Genomic DNA, 23,201 nt, shown 5'->3' on the forward strand with positions numbered 1-23,201 from the left:
GAGAAATGCAAATCAAAACTACTATGGGGTACCATTTCACACCTGTCAGAATGACCATCATTAATAAGTCTGTAAATAACAAATGCTGGAGAGGGTGTGGAGAAAAGGGAACCCTCCCACAGTGTTGGTGGGAATATAAATTGGTACAACCACTATGGAAAAGAGTATGGAGGTACCTCACAAAATTAAATATAGAACTACCATATGACCCAGCAATCCCACTCTTGGGCATATATCCAGACAAAGCTTTCTTTGAAAAAGACACATGCACCTGTATATTCATTGCAGCACTATTCACAATAGCCAAGACACAGAAACAACCTAAATGTCCATCAACAGATGAATGGATTAAGAAGATGTGGCATACATACACAATTAATACTTCTCAGCTATAAAAAAGAACAAAATAATGCCATGTGCAGCAACATGGATGGAACTAGAGACTCTCATACTAAGTCAGAAAGAGAAAGACATACCATGTGGTATCACTTGTATCTGGAATCTAACATAGGGCACAAATGAACTTTTCCACAGAAAAGAAACTCATGGACTTGAGGAATAGACTTGTAGTTGCCAAGGGGGAGGGGGAGGGAATGGGATGGACTGAGCATCTGGGGTTAATACATGCAAACTATTTCCTTTGGAATGGATAAGCAATGAGATCCTGCTGTATAGAACTGGGAACTATTATCTAGTCACTTGTGATGGAGCATGATGGAGGATAATGTGAGAAAAAGAATGTATACATATATATGTGTGTATATATATACATATGTATGTATATATGTGACTGGGTCACTTTGCTGTATAGTAGAAAACTGTAACAGAACACTGTAAACCAGCTATAATAGAAAAAATAAAAATCATTATAAAAATAAAAAATATATGTTAAACAATGAAGCTGCATCACCAGAGGTCTGCATGCGCCTGATCTACCTGAGGTTTATGTCTCTCTTTGAATGTGGACTGAGATGTGAAGGGTACTTCTCAATCTAACAGCGGGTAAGCCAGGAAGTTAATACTTCATCACACCTTTTATAAAGCACTTCAATTTACAAAGTGCCATCATAAAATACCTCTTCTAATCTTCACAGCAATCCTAAGAAGCTGGGATTATAAGAAGTATTATTGCCGCTAACTGGAAAACAGGCTCAAAAGTCCACGTAATATAAAGCGGTTATACAGTAGTTGGGACCTAAAGTCAGGTAACCTGCCTTCAAGCACAAGACTTTTCACACTGCAATGCAGCTGTTGGGAGCAGCTGCTGAAATAAAAGAACACTATGCTCCCCTAACCTAACGCAGTCTTCTTCCAAGTACCGGCATCACAGGATGAGGGTCAAGCTAGGACTGGAGAGGAGGAAGAGCCTGCGAGGTAGGTGAAGTCGCTCCCAGCTCTCTCCTTCTGCACTTGATGCAAGGGAGGGCTTACCGTCGGAGAGACGCCTGGGACTCTGGGTTTCGGCGCAGACGGAGGGCTACATCCAGGCGTAACCAGGGTGTCGGAGGCTCCTACAATATGAACTCCAGGTGTGAAAGGAAGGTGGCAGCCGCGGGGCGGGGCTGGGCGCTGCGCATGCGCTCCGCCCACAGTTGAAAGAGGCCGACGCCGGGGGCGGCGGGCCGGGAGCCGAGCAGGGCCAGGATGGACGGCCAGGATGGACGGCCAGGATGGACGGCCAGGATGGACGGCCAGGATGGACGGCCAGGATGGACGGCCAGGATGGACGGCCAGGATGGACGGCCAGGATGGACGGCCAGGATGGACGAGGACGTGCTGACTACGCTGAAGATCCTCACCATCGGCGAGAGTGGCGCGGGCAAGCCCAGGTGAGGCGGGTCTGCGGCCGTGGCGAGGGCGGCGGGGCTCTTTCTACTTGGGTCGCCGCTGGCTGCTGGGCCGCGGCGGGAACGGTAAACGGCGGCGGCCGGCCGTTGGTCGGGCTGGGCGGCCCGGCCTCGCGCCTGGGGCCCTGCTCCCCGCATCCTCGCGCCCGCCAGGTCCGCGGCCTCCGCCAGGCTGGCTTCTGGGTCGCTTCCCCTCCTGTGCACCCAGAGGAAGGCAGTTCCGACGGCGCCACTCGGCCGGCGGGTGTGGGTCCGCGTCCGGCAAAGTCAGAGGCCTCGCTGGGCCCGTCCGGGCTCAGGCTGCCTGTCACCCCGCGAGTGGAGAGTTGTCACTAAACCATGGTGGGATTTCTGTCGGGCTTTCTCCGAATACGTAGTCTTTTCCACAGGAAGTTTCGCGACTCCCTAGGTCACATTCCTGGGCTATTCCGGTGCAGGTTGGTTTTTGTTTTTGTTTTAATGAATCATCTGTGAAAGAACTCATCGGTCTTCTGCCTACTTGAATAATTCACTTAGGCTAAGATGCTAGGGTGTAAGCTGTGGACCACTGGTGAAATCGAATGTCTTTGTTACTTCTCATTCTGCCACGTCATATAGAGGTAGAACAACACATGAGTAGTGTCTTTTCTTTTTCGACTCTTTCTTAGGGAAAATAATATTGACTCTAATTAGAGTTGAGTATAAGAGGCCCTGGGAGAGGTGGAGCCTGTTGGGTGTTGCAAGAGGGGTTGTGATTTCATCCAGGTCTTAAAATAGTTCTCCAGGTGAAGTTAAAATCTTTGCCATCTGATTAGGAGTAAGGTGTATTCTAGGCGGCTTTGATTTGTAAATAGTAGCCAAATTCCAGGAGGTTTATATAGATTTTATTTATCTGTATAAAATTTCCAAGCAATGTCATATTTTAGCTATACCTCCTGATAAATGTATTTTTCAAATCACTTAAGTCTTATTTTCTTAGATATTTGAGGATTTGAAATCTTTTTCTGTAATATGTTCTGAAACTTTACGTATTTTTAAAGGCTGACAATACATGTTCATGGTTTCCCTCATTTAATGTACACAGTATTGGAGGGAGGGATTTGTACATAACAAGGAATGAATTAATGAAACACCATGGGCTAACAAAATAGTGTGATTTGTGTATATCTGTGTATTAAAGAGCTCAATAAAATAATGTTCATGATGTTGGTTTATTGTATTTGAGGGTTAAAAAGTTAGGTAATATATAAACATTGTCTTAATAGGAATTCCATGGCCTCGTGATCTTTTTTCTTCTTGAAGTGTGACCCTCACTTAGGTTAAGTCATGTGAAATTGCTGATTGTGAAGTTGAGAATGGCTGAATGTCATTTCATGTGTTTCAACCCAAAATATGGTTGGTTGGCACCTTTTCTAGGTGTATTGGATGCGTGAATGGGTGATCTAGTCGAAGTTTAACTGGAGGTACAGTGTTTACATAATTCATGGTCTCCCTCTAGAGTAAAATCTATTAAGTGGATTCTTTGGTTTTCATCGTTACTGCCCCTCAAACAAACTTAATTGGATCTAATCTCCAAACTTTTCCTAAAAACTTAGTGGTGAATTATTATTATGAACTGCTCACTGCAAAATTTCAACACCATCACCTCTTTCAATAAAAGGGTTGCATTTAGGGAGAAATTTGGCTTATTTTTCTAGCTAGATATATATTATTAGTAAATGTGATAAGCTGTGGAAAAACAACGTTAAACACTTACCTTTCTGGATAAGTTGAGAATAAATGACTTGAGAAGCCTTTGTTTTTTAAGGTGAGTTAATACAAAAACGAAAACATTTGTTATGGATATAATCTTACAGGGTTGATCTAACCTATTGTTTTTATTTCTTTATTGATCTAGAGTTAGTGAAAGTGAGGTATCATTTGTGTTGTTGAAAAATCATTGCACAGCAAAGAATGTCTGAACTAATTCAAGTTAGTGGGTTATTTTTCAAGTAATGAGCATGTGTGAGAACAGCCAGGAGATCAGAATCATGAAACTTTGTGCTGCTACTTGTGTGACCTTGTGTGTAACACCGAATGCTCTACGCCTTCATTGCTTCATTTTAAAAGTGAGGTTGAAGTAGAAATCTCTCAGCCCCTATCTAGTGTTAAACAGGTAAGAGTCTTTGATTCTGTGGCTAGCTGAGAAAAGAAGTAGCAGGGTGTTTCAGAAACTCGAAAGGATTATAGAGACCTCTGTTACCTAAATTGCTGCCCCCCCCCCCCGTGCCCCTTATATCCCCATCCTTTTTGGACAGTTTCATTTGTAAATTAAGAAATGAGGACTCGTCTTAATGACACTGATGAGTTATAAACCTGGTCTCCTCCAAGTAGAACGGTGGTAGTTACTGCCTCCATCTATTGCTCTGTCTGGCATGTTGTTGACTTCAGTAAGTGATAGTACCATTGTTATTTACATTAGTATTATGGTATTATTATTACTGCCACATTTTTGTAATAATATTTTCTCTGATGACCAAGTATAGACACATGCCTTTTCTATTCTGAAATCATAACTGAAATTTTTAGTGAAATCTTCACTTTTATTAAAGTTTAATGTTGGGGAGAGAAGAAAAATCTTTTTATCGTTGCGGAAACTGCAAAAACCATGGCAGCAGAAGGAGACAAACGGCACTCGGAGATGTGGAAAAGCAAGGTTTATTCAGCATGGGTGCGGGCTCTTAGGAGTCACCTCCAGAGTCTGAGTACCAGGTCTTTGTTCTCAGCAACCTTTATACATTACAGGGTCTTGTTTTTCCCATGTAAGCATCCTGGGATCTCCCCCCTTCTGGGAGCAGGCAGTGATCCTCCGTAAGAAACTGAGCAAGCAAGGTTATAGAAGCAGAACTGATAAGCAATGCTAGGAACACCATCAGCAGGACTGCTGGCTTGTACATAGGGTACATAGTTGCTACATTATTACAAGAAGGATGGTATGAGGGGAGCATAGCTCAAAAGGCTTTCAGCTGGGGGGGGGGGGCAGCTGTTCCTTAGTTAAAACTCTTATTTCATTATGAGTAGCCTTTAAGATGTTTATTAGTGCTGTCACCTAATTTCATGTTGGAGGTAAGTAAAATTATACTCAAGAGGGTTCAGTGTTAAGTAGGAAAATCTATAATTTGATTCTTCTGTTTTACTTTGCTTTTGTGGTGCCAGTTTTATGGTAAACAAAAAGCAAAACCAGGAAAGGGAGAGTTAATGCTTCAAATAGAATTAGTGACAGTGGGTTTGAAACCTACCAAGACATCATTATGTTTTGCAGTATACCTTGTGGACAAAAAACAAACAAACAAACAAACAACAACCACAACAACAAAAACAAAAAAACCAAACAAACCCAAAACTTTAGCAGCAATAATTACAATCTGAGGAAGTCTTCTTTTATTTCTTTCCTGAAATTAGGATGAGTGGTAACTGTTGCTTTGATTTTTATTAAGGCAGACAGGTCAATAGAACAGTCTCGTCCTACTTAGGAGGTAATGAGAAGGAAAATTGATTAGTTTTACAAACCCAGGGCTTTACTAAAAGCTTAGATTTTATTTCTGAAGAGCTTTTAATAACTGATTCTTTTGCCTTATATTAAAATAATCCTGGGAGACAAAATCTTGGAATACTCTTATGGTCTCTTTTCCTTCCATTTCATGCCTTCCTTTCTAATTTCTTTACTGTTTTCTAGGCTTAGTCCTTCATTATCTCTTAACTGTAATCATTGCAGCTGTTCCCTTGATTTTCTTGCATTTCTTTGCTAGCATTAACTTTTCAAAATGCAGAGCAGTTCCTGCCCTTCCTTTCTTTGAAAGCTTATAGCTCCCTGTTACTGCTTGATTTCATAACCCTACCTGGCATTTGCCAGAGGATACCTACTCTGGCCATCTGGTCACCTTTCTGCCTTCACTCTTTACCGAGTCTCTTCTTTCCACTTAGGTAACAGTCATACTACTTGTTTGAAGATGCTGGATTTCACACTTTTCTTTTCTCTTTTATTTTTTTGTTGTCTTTTTAGGGTCGCATCTGTGGCATATGGAAGTTCCCAGGCTAGGAGTTGAGTTGGAGCTGTAGCTGCCAGCCTACATCACAGCCACAGCAATGTGGGATCCAAGCCACGTCTGAAACCTACACCACAGCTCATGGCAATGCCCAATCTTTAACCCACTGAGCAAAGCTGATCGAACCTGAATCCTCATGGATGTTAGTAGGGTTTGTAAACCACTGAGCCACTACGGGGATGCAACATGCTTTTCTGTTTTGACTTGAATTCACAGTGGATTACGCATCAGAATTAAAAAAAATTAATTTGTTGCATTCCAAGAGACTTGTTTTTCCCTTTTGTCCATGTCAGTCAAAGCATGGCATGTTTCTTAATGCCATTTTCTCAGGAGGACATACCAATACAGTTTTAATAAACCCACACAATTCTTTTCACCCTTGGGAAATTGAGCAGGGAGCATGGGAAGTACATTTTCTAAACTACTTTGCATTTGGGATGCTTTAATTGCCTTTCCCAAAATTAAATTCCTCTGTATATACCTGCACTGGGGCAGTATTTCTGGGAGCAAACTACATCAGCTATTCTTATCTGTTATCTAACTTGTGATAAAAATATAACAATTATGAACATTTACCAAATGATTGGAAAGAAAAGCCAAATTCCTAATCTGTCTTTTTAACATCTCTTTTAGCCTGCTCTTGAGGTTCACAGATGATACTTTTGATCTGGAACTTGCAACAACAATAGGTAAGCCTGTGTTTAAAAATTCAGTAGAAATGCCAAGTATTTTTTTGCCTTTGAGCTGTTTTGTCTAACTCCCCCTACCCATCCTCTCACCACCCCATTGCTTCCATGTCTGTTGAAATCTTATTTGTCTTTCAAGTCTTAACTTTGGTGTCATTAAATTTCTGAAGTCTGGAGTTCCCCTTGTGAGTCAGTGGTTAACGAATCTGACTAGGAGCCATGAGGCTGTGGGTTCCATCCCTGGCCTTGCTCAGTAAGCTAAGGATCCGGTGTTGCTATTAGCTGTGGTGTAGGTCACAGACTTGGCTTGGACGATGAGTTGCTGTGGCTGTGGTGTAGGCCAGCGGCTACAGCCTTGATTAGACCCGTAGCCTGGGAACCTCCTTATGCTGCAGGTGCAGCCCTTGAAAAGACAAAAAAAAAAAAAAAAAAAAAAAAAAAAAAAAAAAAAAATCTGAAGCCATTATAAAGCTACGCAAGCAAAAATAGCTTCCTTTTCTGTTGTCTCATAGTACTTTGTTAACTCTGCATACACATTGTGCTATGGATTGTATTTTATTTAGCAGCATACAGTTATTTGAATGTTTATTATGTGACAGGAACTGTCCTAAGAGGTGAGTTATAGTGATCAATAATACAGACTTGGTCTCTATCTTGGACCAGCAGTATCATCGACAATGGAGTGTATTGACTTTGCCTTTGTGGGATCAGTGAAGGATCTGGCATGTATTCTGAACTCAACATGTTTATTGATATTAGTTATTAAAGATTGTTAGAAGCGGTAATACCTAAATGCCATTTAAAAACATAGTTTAAATTGCCTGAAAGTGCTTTGGCATGCCAGCTTATTAGAATATATGAGAAGATAGAGCTAAATATTTGGATATCCCATGTTTAGAGAGCAGATGACAATATACAGATACATGAGACAGCTTGCAGTAGTAGAAGGAGCTGAGTCAGAGCAGGATGATAGTCTTGGCTCTGCCTTGAACATTGTCATCTTGAGCAAGTCTCTAACTCCATTGTCTTCATCTGTAAGTTAGGAATTTGGGTGAGAGAATACATTTTTCTTCCAGCTCTAAAATTACATGGTCTGATGAGTGGAATGTAGTACAGCTGATTCTGGTATTATTATTATTATTAGGAAAAATAAAGTGTTTCTATTAACTGGCTTGACTTTTTTCCCCCTTTTTATTATTAAATAATTTCATACTAAGAAAAATTGTAAAAATAGTTCAAAGAATCCCTGTGTATCTTACTTAAATCCCTTAAATGTTAATATTTGTGACATATGCTTTATCATTCTCTCCCTATGTACATATACATAGTATTCTTGCTTTTTTCATATTGCTTGAGAGAAAACTGCTGATGATATCTTCGATGTCTTTAACCTCTGAGTTCTTTAATGTGTATTTCCTAAATGAACGTGGATGCAGTTCTTCTGTATACAGACAGATTTCATCAGTTGTCCCACTGATGTCTTATTGATTCTGGCCCAGGATCACATATTGAATGAACTTGTCCTTCTTCTTTAGTCTCTTTTCATCTGAAGAGTTCTTCACGCTTTCTTTGTCTTTCATGGCCTTGACATGTTTGATTGTTTGGAAATTTGCTTATTTACTGGCCTTGACGTTTTTGAAGAGCATAAACAGGTCCATTATTTTGCATTTGTCCAGTGTGTCCTCATAGTTAGATTCAGATTATGCCTTTTGGGCAGGGATTCCTCAGAAGTGCTTCTCAGAGCAGGGTGAGAATTGGTACCAGTGGGACTTTGGCTTCTAAGGTGACATACACCAAGCTTCTCCACTGCTAAGTGTCATCCTGTCATTCTAGCTGTGTTTGTGATGATGTTTCACATTCCATCCTTCCATTTCCATTTCTTATTTGGAATTCTGTAAGAAAGAGCTCTTCTCTGTTACTTTCTATTACTATGAACTCATGGTGCCTCTAATTGTTTAATAAACTAGATCGGGTGTTAACTTTTGTATGACATTAACATCTACAAATTTAATGTGCGTAAAAGGGAATTTTTTTTTTCTTTTTTTTTTGTCTTTTTAGGGCTGCATCCGTGGCATATGGAGGTTCCCTAGCTAGGTGTCGAATCAGAGTTGTAGCCTCTGGCCTATGCCACAGCCACAGCAACACCAGATCCGAGCCGCAGCTGCAGCCTACACCACAGCTCACGGCAATGCTGGATCCTTAAGCCACTGAGTTAGGCCAGGGATCAAACCTGCGTCCTCATGGATCCTAGTCAGATTCATTTCTGCTGAGCCATGGTGGAATCATTTAAAACAGTAGTAATTCAAAAATCATTTAAGGGACTCATTTAAAACACTAGTAATTCAAAAATCTATTTTTTTAATTTTAATTTTTATTTATTTTTTTGGTCTTTTTTGTCTTTTCTAGGGCCGCATCTGCGGTACATGGAGGTTCCCAGGCTAGGGGTCCAATTGGAGCTGTAGCCGCCGGCCTGTGACACAGCCGCAGCAACATGGGATCCAAGCCACATCTGTGACCTACACCACAGCTCACAGGCAACACTAGATCCTTAACCCACTGAACAAGGCCGGGAATCAAACCCGAAACCTCATGGTTCCTAGTCGGATTTGTTAACCACTGAGCCACGACAGGAACTCCCAGAAGTCTATTTTGATTTGGTCATAAATCTATATATTTGCTCCTTTAAAAAAATAATAAAACTTGATTTTGCTCAGGACATACCTGGTATTGGATAAGCAAGGAGTAGAAGAACAGTAACTGACAGAAAAATAAGCTTGACCAGCATTAAAATTTTACTAAGGGAATGGCCTTATATATAATATAAACTGTCTTCATTTGAAACCCAAATGTAGTTGAGGACTTGCAGAATGTCAGATCTTTTGTTGTCTTTATTCCTGAAAAGGCTTTGGCTTAAAAACAAATACTAAGATTGCAGCATACTGATGAGAATATACATAATTTGTTCCCCCAGTGGGTCCTGGGTCTTGAAAAGTATCTTTTACATTTTGGCATCAGATAATTTTCTGCCCTAGGTTATAACCAATATACACATGAGTTTTTAAAAGAAAAATTATTAGCTCAATTCATAATGGCCTTATGAAAATCAGTGTTTTGTGTGGGAAATTAGCATTTTACCTCACAGAGTAGGTAAGGAAACACACCTTTATCTTTCAGTAATATAGTGAGACACTGAAGTTTTTGTCTTATATAAAATATTTATTTTTTGTCTTTTTCAGGCTGCATCTGCAGCATATGGAAGTTCCCAGGCTAGGGGTTGAACTGGAGCTGCAGCTGCAGGCCTATACCACAGCCACAGCCATATCCAAAACCATGCCAGATCCAAGCTGCGTCTATGACCTACACCACAGCTTGAGGCAACGCTGGCTCCTTAACACACTGAGCAAGCCCAGGGATCAAATCTGCTCCTCATGGATAATAGTCAGATTCGTTACAGCTGAGCCACAATGGTAACTCCCTAAAATGTTCTTTTAAGATAATTGTTGGATTTTGAATTTGAAGATGGTACTATATAAAGTTGGCATTTTCTTCTTTTGCTTTCTGACAGTTGGCTAATAACAAAGAGAGGGAAAAACTAAATTACAAACCCCATAATCCACTAACTGAGAAGGCAGCTAAAACCCCAAGCCTCAGAATAGGTAGAATGGCTGCCAGAAGCAGTGGAGACCAAGCAGGCCTCCCATGGGAAGAAGTGGAGAGGATGCCACACCTCAGAGCTTGGAGCCAGCAAGAGGTGCTTTGTGAAACTGAGAGGCCCCCCCCCCCTTTTTTTGTCTTTTTAGGGCCGCCCTCGAGGCATACGAGGTCCCCAAGCTAGGGGTCTAGTCGGAGCTACAGCTGCTGGCTTATGCCAGAGCCACAGCAACACCAGATCTGAGCCGCATCTGTGACCTACACCACAGCTCATGGTAACTCGGGATCCTTAGCCCACTGAGTGAGGCCAGGGATTGAACCCGCAACCTCACGGTTCCTAGTCGGATTCATTTCCGCTGTGCCACAACGGGAACACCCCCCCCCCCCGGCCCGTTTTTAAAAGCAAAGCAGGTTTCCTAAGCTAATGGCAGGAGTTCCCTGCATCTGGTTTGATCATAGCAAGTTGGGGAAGTAAAGCCAAGCAAGGAGTTAACACAGACAAACATTTTTGCATTTGTCTGTCTCTGTATCAGTGGAGAAGACACCTTTGCCTTTTAAAAACCTCAAGGCTGCCTATCCTTTGGCTGTTGAGAAGTGAAAAACTGAATGATTCTTCTCATGTAAAACCCTGAATCAAGACAAAATTTTGCTGGTGCAGAACTGGTAGCTTTCTGCATGAACCTCCTGCAGATATTCCTATCCAGGAATAGCTCTGCAATTTCAGCAGTTGACCTAGGCAAAGAGAATCTAGCTCAAGGCCATTACCACCATTCAAGAATTGAAAAGGAAGAAAGAAACAGAAAAAGAGAACAAGCGAAGAATACTCATCAGAAAAAAAAAATGGTGTAAAGAACATGAAAATAGGACTCTACATTGCCATGAATTTAAGACCCTTAGTGGAAATATTTAGCACTGAGAGCACTAAACAGTGATGTAAGAGGTTGGGGAAGAGACAGTATGACTACATGAGAAGACGCAGTGTAAGCTGAGTGGAAAGAAGAATAAATGAGAAAATGAAACATCACTGAAATGAAGGGGAAATTGGAAGGATCACAAGGGATGGTAAAGACTGGAAAACATAGCAAAGAGTTTAGAGCAAGAGAGTGATAGGGAAATCAGAAAAGGAATGACATATGTCTTTTTGAGTCTCAGAAGAAGAACCATAGTGAAATACAACCAATATTTAATGATATGATCCAAGGTAGCATTTCTGACATAAACATATAAGCACACACAAAGTTGTAAGAATATTTTGACCAGATTTTTGTTGGTTACATGGGAATGTTGGGGGGAGGCATTAGGTTTCTCTTTTTGCTACAGCCAGGCCATAGGATGGTACTCAATCAGGTCTTTACCTGAGGTACTTAATCAGCTCCATAGATACAATTGGTTGAAATTTAAGCATGATCATTAGATCCTTATAGAAAGTAGTTATACTAACTTTATATAGTCTGATTAAATAGGCTAAATTTACTTCATGGTTTTTGTTTTTTTTAATTTACCCTCTTTAGGTAAACTTTGAATAAAAAAAAGAGTGCTTTAACTAAAACTTTTCAAATAAAAAAATTAGAAAATTTAAAACTCGTTCTCTAATTTACAGACAGGCTCACATGTATTTCTTAATCTGTAAGACACAATGGTTAAAATATGTGAAGGTTTTGTTTTGTTTTTGTTTTTTGTCTTTTTGCCATTTCTTGGGCTGCTCTCACGGCACATGGAGGTTCCCAGGCTAGGGGTCGAATCGGAGCTGTAGCCGCTGGCCTACGCCAGAGCCAGAGCAACGCGGGATCCGAGCCACATCTGCGACCTACACCACAGCTCATGGCAATGCCAGATCCTTAACCCACAGAGCAAGGCCAGGGATCGAACCCGCATCCTCATGGTTCCTAGTTGGATTCGTTAACCACTGCGCCATGACAGGAACTCCATAAAGGTGTTTTTTTTTTTTTTATTTTCCCACTGTACAGCAAGGGGGTCAGGTTATCCTTAGATGTATACATTGCAGTTACAGTTTTTTTCCCCCACCCTTTCTTCTGTTGCAACATGAGTATCTAGACATAGTTCTCAATGCTATTCAGCAGGATCTCCTTGTAAATCTATTCTAGGTTGTGTCTGATAAGCCCAAGCTCCCGATCCCTCCCACTCCCTCCCCCTCCCATCAGGCAGCCACAAGTCTCTTCTCCAAGTCCATGTTTTTCTTTTCTGAGGAGATGTTCATTTGTGCTGGATATTAGATTCCAGTTATAAGTGATATCATATGGTATTTGTCTTTGTCTTTCTGGCTCATTTCACTCAGTATGAGAGTCTCTAGTTCCATCCATGTTGCTGCAAATGGCATGATGTCATCTTTTTTTATGGCTGAGTAGTATTCCATTGTGTATATATACCACATCTTCCGAATCCAATCCTCTGTCGATGGACATTTGGGTTGTTTCCACGTCCTGGCTATTGTGAATAGTGCTGCAATGAACATGCGGGTGCATGTGTCTCTTTTAAGTAGAGCTTTGTCCGGATAGATGTCCAAGAGTGGGATTGCAGGGTCATATGGAAGTTCTATGGATAGATTTCTCAGGTATCTCCAAACTGTTCTCCATAGTGGCTGTACCAGTTTACATTCCCACCAACAGTGCAGGAGGGTTCCCTTTTCTCCACAGCCCCTCCAGCACTTGTTATTTGTGGACTTATGAATGATGGCCATTCTGACTGGTGTGAGGTGGTATCTCATGGTAGTTTTGATTTGCATTTCTCTTATAATCAGCGATGTTGAGCATTTTTTCATGTGTTTTTTGGCCATCTGTATATCTTCTTTGGAGAAATGTCTATTCAGGTCTTTTGCCCATTTTTCCATTGATTGATTGGTTTTTTTGCTGTTGGGTTGTATAAGTTGCTTATATATTCTAGAGATTAAGCCCTTGTCAGTTGCATCATTTGAAACTATTTTCTCCCATTCTGAAAGTTGTCTTTTTGTTTTCTTTTGGGTTTCCTTTGCTGTGCAAAAGCTTTTCAGTTTGATGAGGTCCCATGGGTTTATTTTTGCTCTAATTTCTATTACTTTGGGAGACTGACCTGAGAAAATATTCATGATGTTGATGTCAGAGAGTGTTTTGCCTATGTTCTCTTCTAGGAGTTTGATGGTGTCCTGTCGTATATCTAAGTCTTTCAGCCATTTGGAGTTTATTTTGGTGCATGGTGTGAGGGTGTGTTCTAGTTTCATTGCTTTGCATGCAGCTGTCCAGGTTTCCCAGCAATGCTTGCTGAATAGACTTTCCATAAAGGTGTTTTTTGAGGGTTGATACATTTCAACTAAAGTTAGACAAATTTTGGTTATTGGTTGACTGAGATCATTGAGTCTTACCACTCCTTTGGTAAGTTTTTAAAAATACCCATGACTGTGTTTGGCTTCAGAGGACAGATATCAAATCTCTTTCATCCACAAGTTACCTTATAGTTTGGGCTTCCTTAACAAAAAGATAATTTAATTAAAATGGAAGGTAGTTCATACATTTTGTTCAATGCCATTACATAAACATTTAAAAATATTTGGGAACTATTGTATGTAATTTCATTCTGTTAAACATTTTAAGTGGAATAGAGCAATAAAAATGGCTCTACATTTCTTTATTTAGAATAATGATAAATAATCATCATATATAAATTGTTTCTTTTTTCTATTTTACTTAGAGGCTTTATTAGGAAAGATTGTGATTTTTTTTTCATAAGCCTTTTCAGCATTGGCAAATGGCTGATAGACCTTTTTATACTGAAATGTCCTTGCCTTCCTAGATAAGTCTTCACTCATACTGTCTGGCATACTTCTGGATTCTGCTGACTTTTTAATAGAATTTTTATATCTATTTTTATACATAAGATGGTTTCTCCTTTTTTATGTTTTTTTAAAAAATAGGAATTTGGTATTGTAATTATACTGATTTATTAAATGAAGGGGCTTTCCACCTTTTAAATTGTCTTGGCTTGCTTAAATACTGTTGGAATTATCTGTTCTGCAAAGGTTACATTTCCTCTGAATTAGTTTCACCCTGCTCCTTTCTTTATTATTTCAATCCTTCAAGTTTTCTAGTTTCTTAGGACAGTCTTAGCTGTGTAACCAGGAAAAAAAAATCACTACTTATTTGTTAAGTTAATTGGAATACAGTATTCTTTTAAACTCTTCAGTATCTGTTTTGTGTTCCTCTTTCCTTTCTAAACTTGTACATTTTTGTGGTCTGTCCTTTCCTTAAGTAATATATCTGTTTTATTATTTGAGGAGTTGATTTATTTCTTCCCTCTTTCTCCTTCCTACTTTTATTTTGGTTTATTTTGTTAATTTCTTAAGATGAGTACTAAGTTATCTTCTTGGAGTTCTCTGGTGGCACAATGGATTAAGGATCTAGCATGCAGTTTGGGTCACTACTGTGGCATGGTTTGGTCCCTGGCCTGGGAACTTCCATATGCTATGGGCATGGCAAAAAAAAAAAAAAAAAGTTATTTTCTTCTTAATCTTTATTCTTTTTTTTTTGATCTTTTTAGGGCCACACTTGAATTCGTGGCATGTGGAGCTTCCCAGGTGTGGTCAAATCAGAGCTGTAGCCTCTGGCCTACACCACAGCCACAGCAACCCCGGTCTGAGCTGTGTCTCCGACCTCCACCACAGCTCACGGCAACACTGGATCTTTAACCTGCTGAGCAAGGACAAGAATTGAAGCTGCGTCCTCATGGATACTAGTCAGATTTATTTCCACTGAGCCATGACAGGAACTCCTTAGTCTTTATTCTTTAATAAAGATGCCCTTTAAGAGCAAGTTTTATTGCATCTCATAGGTTTCAATAGGCTGTTTTTCAGTGCTTTCTACATAGTTTATTTTTTGTTTTTTGTTTTTTTCTTTTTAGGGATGAATTTATGGCATATGGAGGTTCCCAGGCTAGGGATCGAATCCGAGCTACAGCTTCCAGCCGACACCATAGCTACAAGCAGTTCAGGATCCGAGCTGCATCTGTGATCTACACCATAGCTCATAGCAACACCAGGTCTTGAACCTACTGAGCAAGGCCAGGGATTGAACCTGAAACCTCATGGTTCCTACCTAGTTGGATTTGTTTCTGCTGCGCCACGGTGGGAACTCCTCCGCTTTCTACATAGTTCGAACAGCTTACATTCCCACCAGTAGTGCGAGAGGGGTCCCTTTTCTCTGCACCCTCTCCAGCATTTATTACTTGTAGACTTTTTGATGATGGCCATTCTGATCTGGTGATACCTTATTGTAGTTTTGTGCTTTTCTAATAATTAGTGATATGGAACATCTTTTCATGTGGCTTTTGCCTATGTGTATGTCTTCTTTGAAGAAATATCTATTTAGATCTTCCGCCCATTTTTTGATTGAGTGTTTTTTTGATATTGAACTATATGAGCTGTTGTATGTTTTGGAAATTAATCCCTTGTCAGCTGCATTGTTCGCAAATGTTTCTCCTATTCTGTAGGTTGTCTTTTGTTTTGTTTATGGTTTCTTTTGCTATGTAGAAAACTTTAAAGCTTAATTAGGTTCCATTTGTTTATTTTTGTTTCCATTACTCTAGGAGATGAATCCAGAAAAATATTGCTGTGATTTATGTCATGTCCTGCCTATGTTTAACTCAAGGAGTTTTATAGTATCTAGTCTAGTATTTAGGTCTTTAATGCATTTTGAATTTAGTTTTGTCTATGGTGTTAGAGAGTGTTCTGATTTCATTCTTTACATGTAGCTGTCCAGTTTTCCTAACACCACTTCTTGAAGAGACTGTCTTTTCTCAGTTGTATATTCTTGCCTCCCTTTGCACAGATTAATTGACTATAGGTGCGTGGATTTATCTCAACTTTCTATCTTGTTCCACTGATCTGTCTATATTTCTGTTTTTATGCCAATACCATATTGTTTGGAATCAACAAATATTTTGAATGAAGAACTAAGTTTAAAAGCCCATGACAGGTTTACAAAATCAATCTTGGACCTGGCAGCGAAGCAAATCTTATATTTAAAAGAAGCAGAGGGAGTTCCCGTCGTGGCTCAGTGGTTAACAAATCCGACTAGGAACCATGAGGTTGCAGGTTCGATCCCTGGCCTTGCTCAGTGGGTTAGGGATCTGGTGTTGCTGTGAGCTGTGGTGTAGGTTGCAGATGCAGCTCGGATCCCCGAGTTGCTGTGGCTGTTGTGTAGGCCGGTGGCTACAGCTCCGACTGGATCCCTAGCCTGGGAACATCCATATGCCACAGGAGTGGCCCAAGAAATGGCAAAGAGACAAAAAAATTAAAAAATAAAATAAAAAATAAAAAGTAAAAGAAGCAGAGGCGTTCCCATTGTGGCTCAGTGGTTAGCAAACCCAACTAGGCTCCATGAGAATGCAGGTTCGATCCCCAGCCTCACTCAGTGGGTTGAAGATCTGGCATGGTTGTGGCTGGCATGGTTGTGGCTGAGGCTATGGCTGGCAGCTACAGCTTCAATTCAACCCCCAGCCTGGGAACCTCCATGTGCCAGGAATGCAGCCCTAAAAATGAAAAAGAAAAAGAAAAGAAAAGAAGGCATTTTGCAATACTATGTTCTCTGGTAATTTGTTCTTTCAGAAAATATTTTTGATCTGTTTTGTTCCTGGCACATGAGTCGATAGTATTTTTTTTTTACAAGTTATGACGTGGTAAAATTGGATTTTTTGGTGTAGAGTTTTTAAAATTTTCACATGTGTATTATAACAGATGTCCATGGTCATGTAATCACTACCACAGTCAGTTGCCAAACAGTTCCATCATCCCGAAGAGCTTCCCTACTGCCCTCCCTTTCCAGTCACACTTCTTACGTCTCTAATCCCTGGCAGTCACTGGTCAGTCTTTATTACCATGGCTTGTCTTTTGAGAATGTCATATAGATGCAGTAGAGTATGCAACCTTTTCTCAGGCTGAGTTTTTTATTTCTCTAGAGTAATAACTAGTAATGGGAGTGCTGGATCACGTGGTAGATGCATGTTTAACTTTGGAAAACAGTTTGTCTGGTTTGTATAATATGGTGTGTCATTTTACATTCACACTAGTTGCATATGAAAATTCCTGCTCTTCCGTAGCCTCATCTATTATACTTAGGTATGGTCAGGCTATTAAATTATAATCATCCTAAAAGGTGTATATTGGTGATCTCATTGCAGTTTAATTTACATTCTCTAATGACTCATGATGTTTAGCATCTTTTAAAATTCTTATTTGCTATCTGTGTGTGTATATTTTGTATGTGTGTGTGAAGTGTCCAAGTGTTGTTCCTTTTTCAGTTGTTCAGCTTTAGGTTCTTTATATGTTCTGCATAAAAGTCCCTTACTAGATGAAAGGTGCTTGCAAATGTCTTTTTTTCTTAGACTGTGGCTCCTCTTGTCATTCTCTTAATAGTTTATTTCTAATTAATGAAATCCAGCTTATCAATTTTTTATGGATGACGATTTCAGTGTTATAGTTTTTACTCAACAGATGGTTGCAATGATTTTCTCCTGTTTTCCTCTAGAGTTTTAGTTTTATATTTTACATTAGGTCTGTGATTCATTTTGAATTTTTTTGTTTTTTGTTTTTTTAGGGTGCACCTGCGGCATATGGAGGTTGCGAGGCTGGGAGTCAAATTGGAGCTGTAGCCGCCGGCCTACCCCAGAGCCACAGCAATGCCAGATCTGAGCCGCTTCTGCGACCTACACCACAGCTCATGGCAATGCCAGATCCTTAACCCACTGAGGGAGTCCGGGGATTGAACCTGGGTCCTCATGGATGATAGTTGGGTTCATTACCCACTGAGCCACTACGGGAACTCCCAAGACTGCCCTTTTTTGCAGTGAGTAACTTTTGCATCTTTATGAAAATATCAGTTGTCCATGTATGCTGAATCTATTTCTGAGTTCTGCTCTACTCTATTTAGCTATTTGACTTTAGGTCAGTACCTCACTATCTTGATTTCAGGAGCTTTATAAAAAAAGTCGGGAAGTCAAATATATTTTACCAATTTTTTTAAAAATAATTTTTGTTTTGTCTTTTCTTGAGCCGCTGCCACAGCCATAGCAATGTGGGATCTGATCCGAGTCTGCAACCTACACCACAGCTCATGGCAACCCCGGATCCTTAACCCACTGAGCAAGGCCAGGGATCGAACCCGAAACCTCATGGTTCCTAGTCGGATTCATTAACCACTGAGCCACGACGGGAACTCCACAGTTTACCAAATTTGTAGTTTTTAAGGTTTTTTTGGCTGTTCTAGTTTTTCTACATATCTCAGTGAATTGTAGAATGAATTTGTTAATTTAAAAATAAAAGCCTACTAGGGTTTTGATAAAGATTGCACTGAATCTGTGTAGATCAATTTTGGGAGAATTGACCTCAACGATATTGAGTTTTATGACCACTGAACAACTTTTATCTCTCTATTCATTTAATTCTTCTAAAATTTCTCTCAGAGTGGTATATACTTTCACATATTTTGTCAGATACAGCCCTAAGTATTTCATAGGTTTTTATTTAAGAGGGTATTAAAATTTTTTTAAGTTTCTCTTAAAACTGTTCATTACTGTTATATGCAAATACAAGTGGTTTTTAAAAGATGTTTATTTTGTGCCCCCCAACCTTGCTAAACTTGCTTATTTGTACTGTGAGCTTTTTTAATCTCATAGATCCCATTGGATTTCTGCATTCTTCCTGAGTGCCTTTTATTTCTTGGTTTTTGCCCTGGCTAAAGACTTCTAGTACAATGTTGAGTAGAAGTGATGAGAGCTGATATTCTTGTTTTGTTCCTAATATTAAGTGGAAAACATTCAGTCTTTAACCATTAAACATGATTTAGCTGTATGTTTTCTTTTTTTTTTTTTTTTTTAGTTTCCCCAATACATTGTTTTTTTTTTCTACTGTACAGCATGGTAGCCCAGTTACACATACAAGTATACATTCTTTTTCTCACATTATCATGCTTCATTATAAGTGACTAGACAAAGTTCCCAGTGCTATACAGCAGGAAGCTATATGTTTTCATAAATGCCCTTTTGCAAGTTACAGAAGTTTCCTTCTATTTGTAGATTGCTGCAAGGTTTTATTAGGAATGCACGTTGGATTTTGTTAAATGCATTTTCTGCGTTTGTTGAGATGATCATGTTTCTTTTTTAGTTTAATATAATAAAGTCCACATTGATTTTATTTTTTTTCGGTGTTAAATCAGTGTTTCATTTCTGTGATAACCTCCTTGGTTGTGATGTGTTATCCTTTTATGCATAGTTAGATTACTTATGATAAAAGTTTGTCTAGGATTTTCATCTGTGTTCATGAATGACATTAGTCTCTACTTTTCTTTAATTATATTGCCTTTGTCTGGTTTTGGTATCAGGTACTGTAGAACTCGTAGATTGACTAAGAAAGTATTCATTCCTCTTCAGTTTCCTGGGAGAAATTGTTGACTATTTAAAAGTTTAGTAGAATTCATTTTGGGCCTGGAGTTTTTTTCAATCACAGATTCAATTTCTTTCATAGATATGGGATTCTTTGGTTTCCTATTTATTTTTTATTTTGTTAAGATATATATAATATAAAATTAACCGTTTTAACCAGATTTAAGTATATGATTCAGTGGCGCCAGGTATGTTCACATTGTTTCGCACCCATCACGACTATTAATTTCAAGAAACTTTGCATCAAATTTCAGGATTCAAACAGGAGTACCACCAGTTAAACAATAATCCCCGACTCCACATTTCCACTCAGTCCCTTTCTACCTTCTACCTGTAAATTTGCATAATCTAGATACTCCATGTTAGCAGAATCAAACAGTACTTGTCCTTTTGTGATTGGCTTATTTCAGTTAGCGTAACATGTTTATGGTTCATCCGTGTTGTAGAATATATCCTAATTTTATTCCATGTCATAGCTGAATGCATGTATTGGAATTTCATTACATTTTATGGCTGAAAATGTTCCATTGTATGTATACCACATTTTGTCTGTCCATTTGTCTGTCCATGGACACTTCAGTTACTTTTCCTTTTGCCTTTTGTGACTAATACTGCTGTGAACATTGTTGTATAAGAATCCGTTGGAATTTCTGTCATCATTTGTTTCGAGTATATGCCTAAGAGTGGATTTGCAGGATTATGTGGTAATTGTATTTTTAGCTTGAGGAAATGCTAAACTGTTGTTCACTGTGGCTACACCGTTTTATATTCCTATCAGCAATGCACTAGTATTCTAATTTCTTTATGTTTTGTCAACACTTGTTTTTTTCTTTAATAGTAGTTCTTTTAATGGGTATGAAATACTATTTCATTCTAGTTGTGATTTGTATTTCCCTAATGGATAATGATGTTGAGTATCTTTTCATGTGCTTATTGGCCATTTGTGTGTATTCTTGTTGGAGAAGTGTCTATTCAAATAGTTTTCCCATTTAAGAATAAGGTTTTGTGTTGTTGAGTTATAGGAATTCTTTATATATTCTGGGTATTAATCCCTTCTTAGCACCTGGTTTGCATATATTTTCTCACATTTTGCAAGGCTTTTTTTTTTCACGTTCTTGCTGGTGTCCTTTGATGCACCTAAGTTTTTAATTAAAATATTTTTATTAAAGTATGGTTGATTTACAATGTTGTCTATTTCTGCTGTTAAGCAAAGTGACCCAGTCATACATATGTATGTGCCTTTTGTGACTAATGCGTGTGTATTCTTTTTCTCATATTATCTTCCATCATGTTCTACTCCAAGAGACTGGATATAGTTCCTTGTGCTGTACAGTAGGACCTCATTGCATATCTATTCTAAATGTAAGAGTTTGCATCTACTAACCCCAAACTCCCAGTCCATCCCATTCCCCACCCCACCCCCGCCCCAAGGCCCCGCTCCCTTGGTAACCACAAGTCTATTATCCATATCTGTGAGTCTGTTTCTGTTCTGTAGATAGGTTCATTTGGGCCATGTTTTAGATTCCACATATAATTGATATCATACGGCATTTGCCTTCCTCCTTCTGACTTACTTCACTTAGTATGAGAATCTCTAGTTGCATCTATGTTGCTGAAAATGGCATTAGTTTGTTCTTTTTTATGGCTACTGAATAGTATTCCATTGTGTATATGTACCACATCTTAATCCATTCTTCTGTGATAGACATTTGGATCATTTCCATGTCTTAGCTATTATGACTAGTGCTGCTGTGAACATAGGGGTGCATGTATCTTTTTGAATTGTAGTTTTGTCTGGATGTTTGCTCAGGAGTGAGACTGCTGGATCATACAGTAGTTCTATATTTAGTTTTCTGAGGTACCTCCATACTGTTTTCCATAGTGGTTATACCAATTTCCATTCCCATCAACAATGTAGGAGGGTTCCCTTTCCTCCACACCCTCTCCAGCATTTGTTATTTGTAGAATTATTAATGATGGCCATTCTTATCAATGTGAGGTGGTACCTCATTGTTTCGATTTGCATTTGTCTGCTAATTAGTGATATCAGCATCTTTTTAAGTGCCTATTGGCCATCTGTATGTCTTTTTTTAGGGAAATGTCTATTTAGATCTTCTGTCCATTTTTGATTGGGTTTTTTGTTTTTTTGTTATTGAGTTATATGATTTGTTTGTATGTTTTGAAGATTAAGCCCTTGTTGGTTGCATCATTTGCAACTATTTTCTCTCATTCTGTAGAATGTCTATTCATTTTTTAAAAAATGGTTTCCTTTGCTGTGCAAAAGCTCGTAATTTTGGTTAGATTTCATTTGTTTATTTTTGTTTTTATTTCTGTTGCCTTAAGAGACCTAATAAAACATTCATATGGTTTACGTCAGAGAACGTTTTTCCTGTGTTCTCTTCTAGGAGTTTTATGGAAAAAAAAAAATACTTTTAGGAGTTCCCATCATGGCTCAGTGGTTAACGAATCTGACTAGGAACCATGAGGTTGCGGGTTCGTTCCCTGGCCTTGCTCAGTGGGTTGAGGGTCTGGCGTTGCGGTGAGCTGTGGTGTAGGTTGCAGACTCGGCTTGGATCCCGAGTTGCTGTGGCTCTGGCGTAGGATGTAGGCCAGCGGCTACAGCTCCGATTTGACCCCTAGCCTGGGAACCTCCACATGCTGCGGGAGCAGCCCAAGAAAATGGCAAAAAGAAAAACTTTAAAAAATAATACCCCTCAAAATTATATACCTAGGAATAAACCTGATCAAGGAGGTGAAAGACTTATATGCTGAGAACTATAAAACAATAATCAAGGAAATTAAAGAAGATTAGAAGAAATTTCATGGTCCTGGATTGGAAGAATTAATATCATGAGAATGGCCATGCTACCCATAGCAATCTACAGATTTTTTTTTTTTTTTTTTGTCTTTTGTCTTTTGTTGTTGTTGTTGCTATTTCTTGGGCTGCTCCCGCGGCATATGGAGGTTCCCAGGCTAGGGGTCGAATCGGAGCTGTAGCCGCTGGCCTACGCCAGAGCCACAGCAACGCGGGATCCGAGCCGCATCTGCAACCTACACCACAGGTCACGGCAACGCTGGATCGTTAACCCACGGAGTAAGGGCAGGGACCGAACCCGCAACCTCATGGTTCCTAGTCGGATTCGTTAACCACTGCGCCACGACGGGAACTCCAATCTACAGATTTAATGTGATCCCTATCAAATTACCCATGACATTTTTCGCAAAACTAGAACAAATAATCCAAACATTTATATGGAACCATAAAAAACCAAGAATTGCCAAAGCAATCCTGAAGGACAAAAAGCAAGCAGGAGGTATAACTACCTGATTTCAGACAATATTAAAAAGTTACAGTAATCAAGACAGTGTGGTACTGGTACAAAAACAGACATAAGGACCAATGGAACAGAATAGAAAGCCCAGAAGTAGACACCCAGTCAGTTAATCTTCAACAAAGAATATAAAATGGAAAAATGGGAAAAAGACAGTCTCTTCAGTAGTGCTGGGAAAACTGGACTGCTGCATGTAAA

General features: G+C 39.4%; 1 protein-coding gene across 4 annotated transcripts in view; it reads left to right on the top strand.

The window, feature by feature from the left end:
* Nucleotides 1-1,554: 1,554 nt before the first annotated feature.
* The window catches only part of LOC102158400 (ras-related protein Rab-18-like), a 49,318-nt gene continuing 27,671 nt past the window's right edge, over nt 1,555-23,201 (top strand). For all 4 annotated transcript variants that reach the window (XM_084980225.1, XM_084980224.1, XM_084980222.1 and 1 more), the window contains exons 1-2: nt 1,555-1,829; nt 6,545-6,600. In XM_084980225.1, the coding sequence (XP_084836351.1) occupies nt 1,645-1,829; nt 6,545-6,600 (241 nt within the window). In that variant the 5' untranslated portion in view covers nt 1,555-1,644. The remainder of the gene's footprint in view (nt 1,830-6,544; nt 6,601-23,201) is intronic.

This window comes from Sus scrofa, chromosome 10 (genome assembly GCF_054392235.1).
Source record: "Sus scrofa isolate SSC_HxYL_T2T_F1_AM1 chromosome 10, Sscrofa_HxYL_maternal_Yorkshire_Landrace_v2.0, whole genome shotgun sequence".
In the NCBI taxonomy this organism is placed as follows: domain Eukaryota; kingdom Metazoa; phylum Chordata; class Mammalia; order Artiodactyla; family Suidae; genus Sus; species Sus scrofa.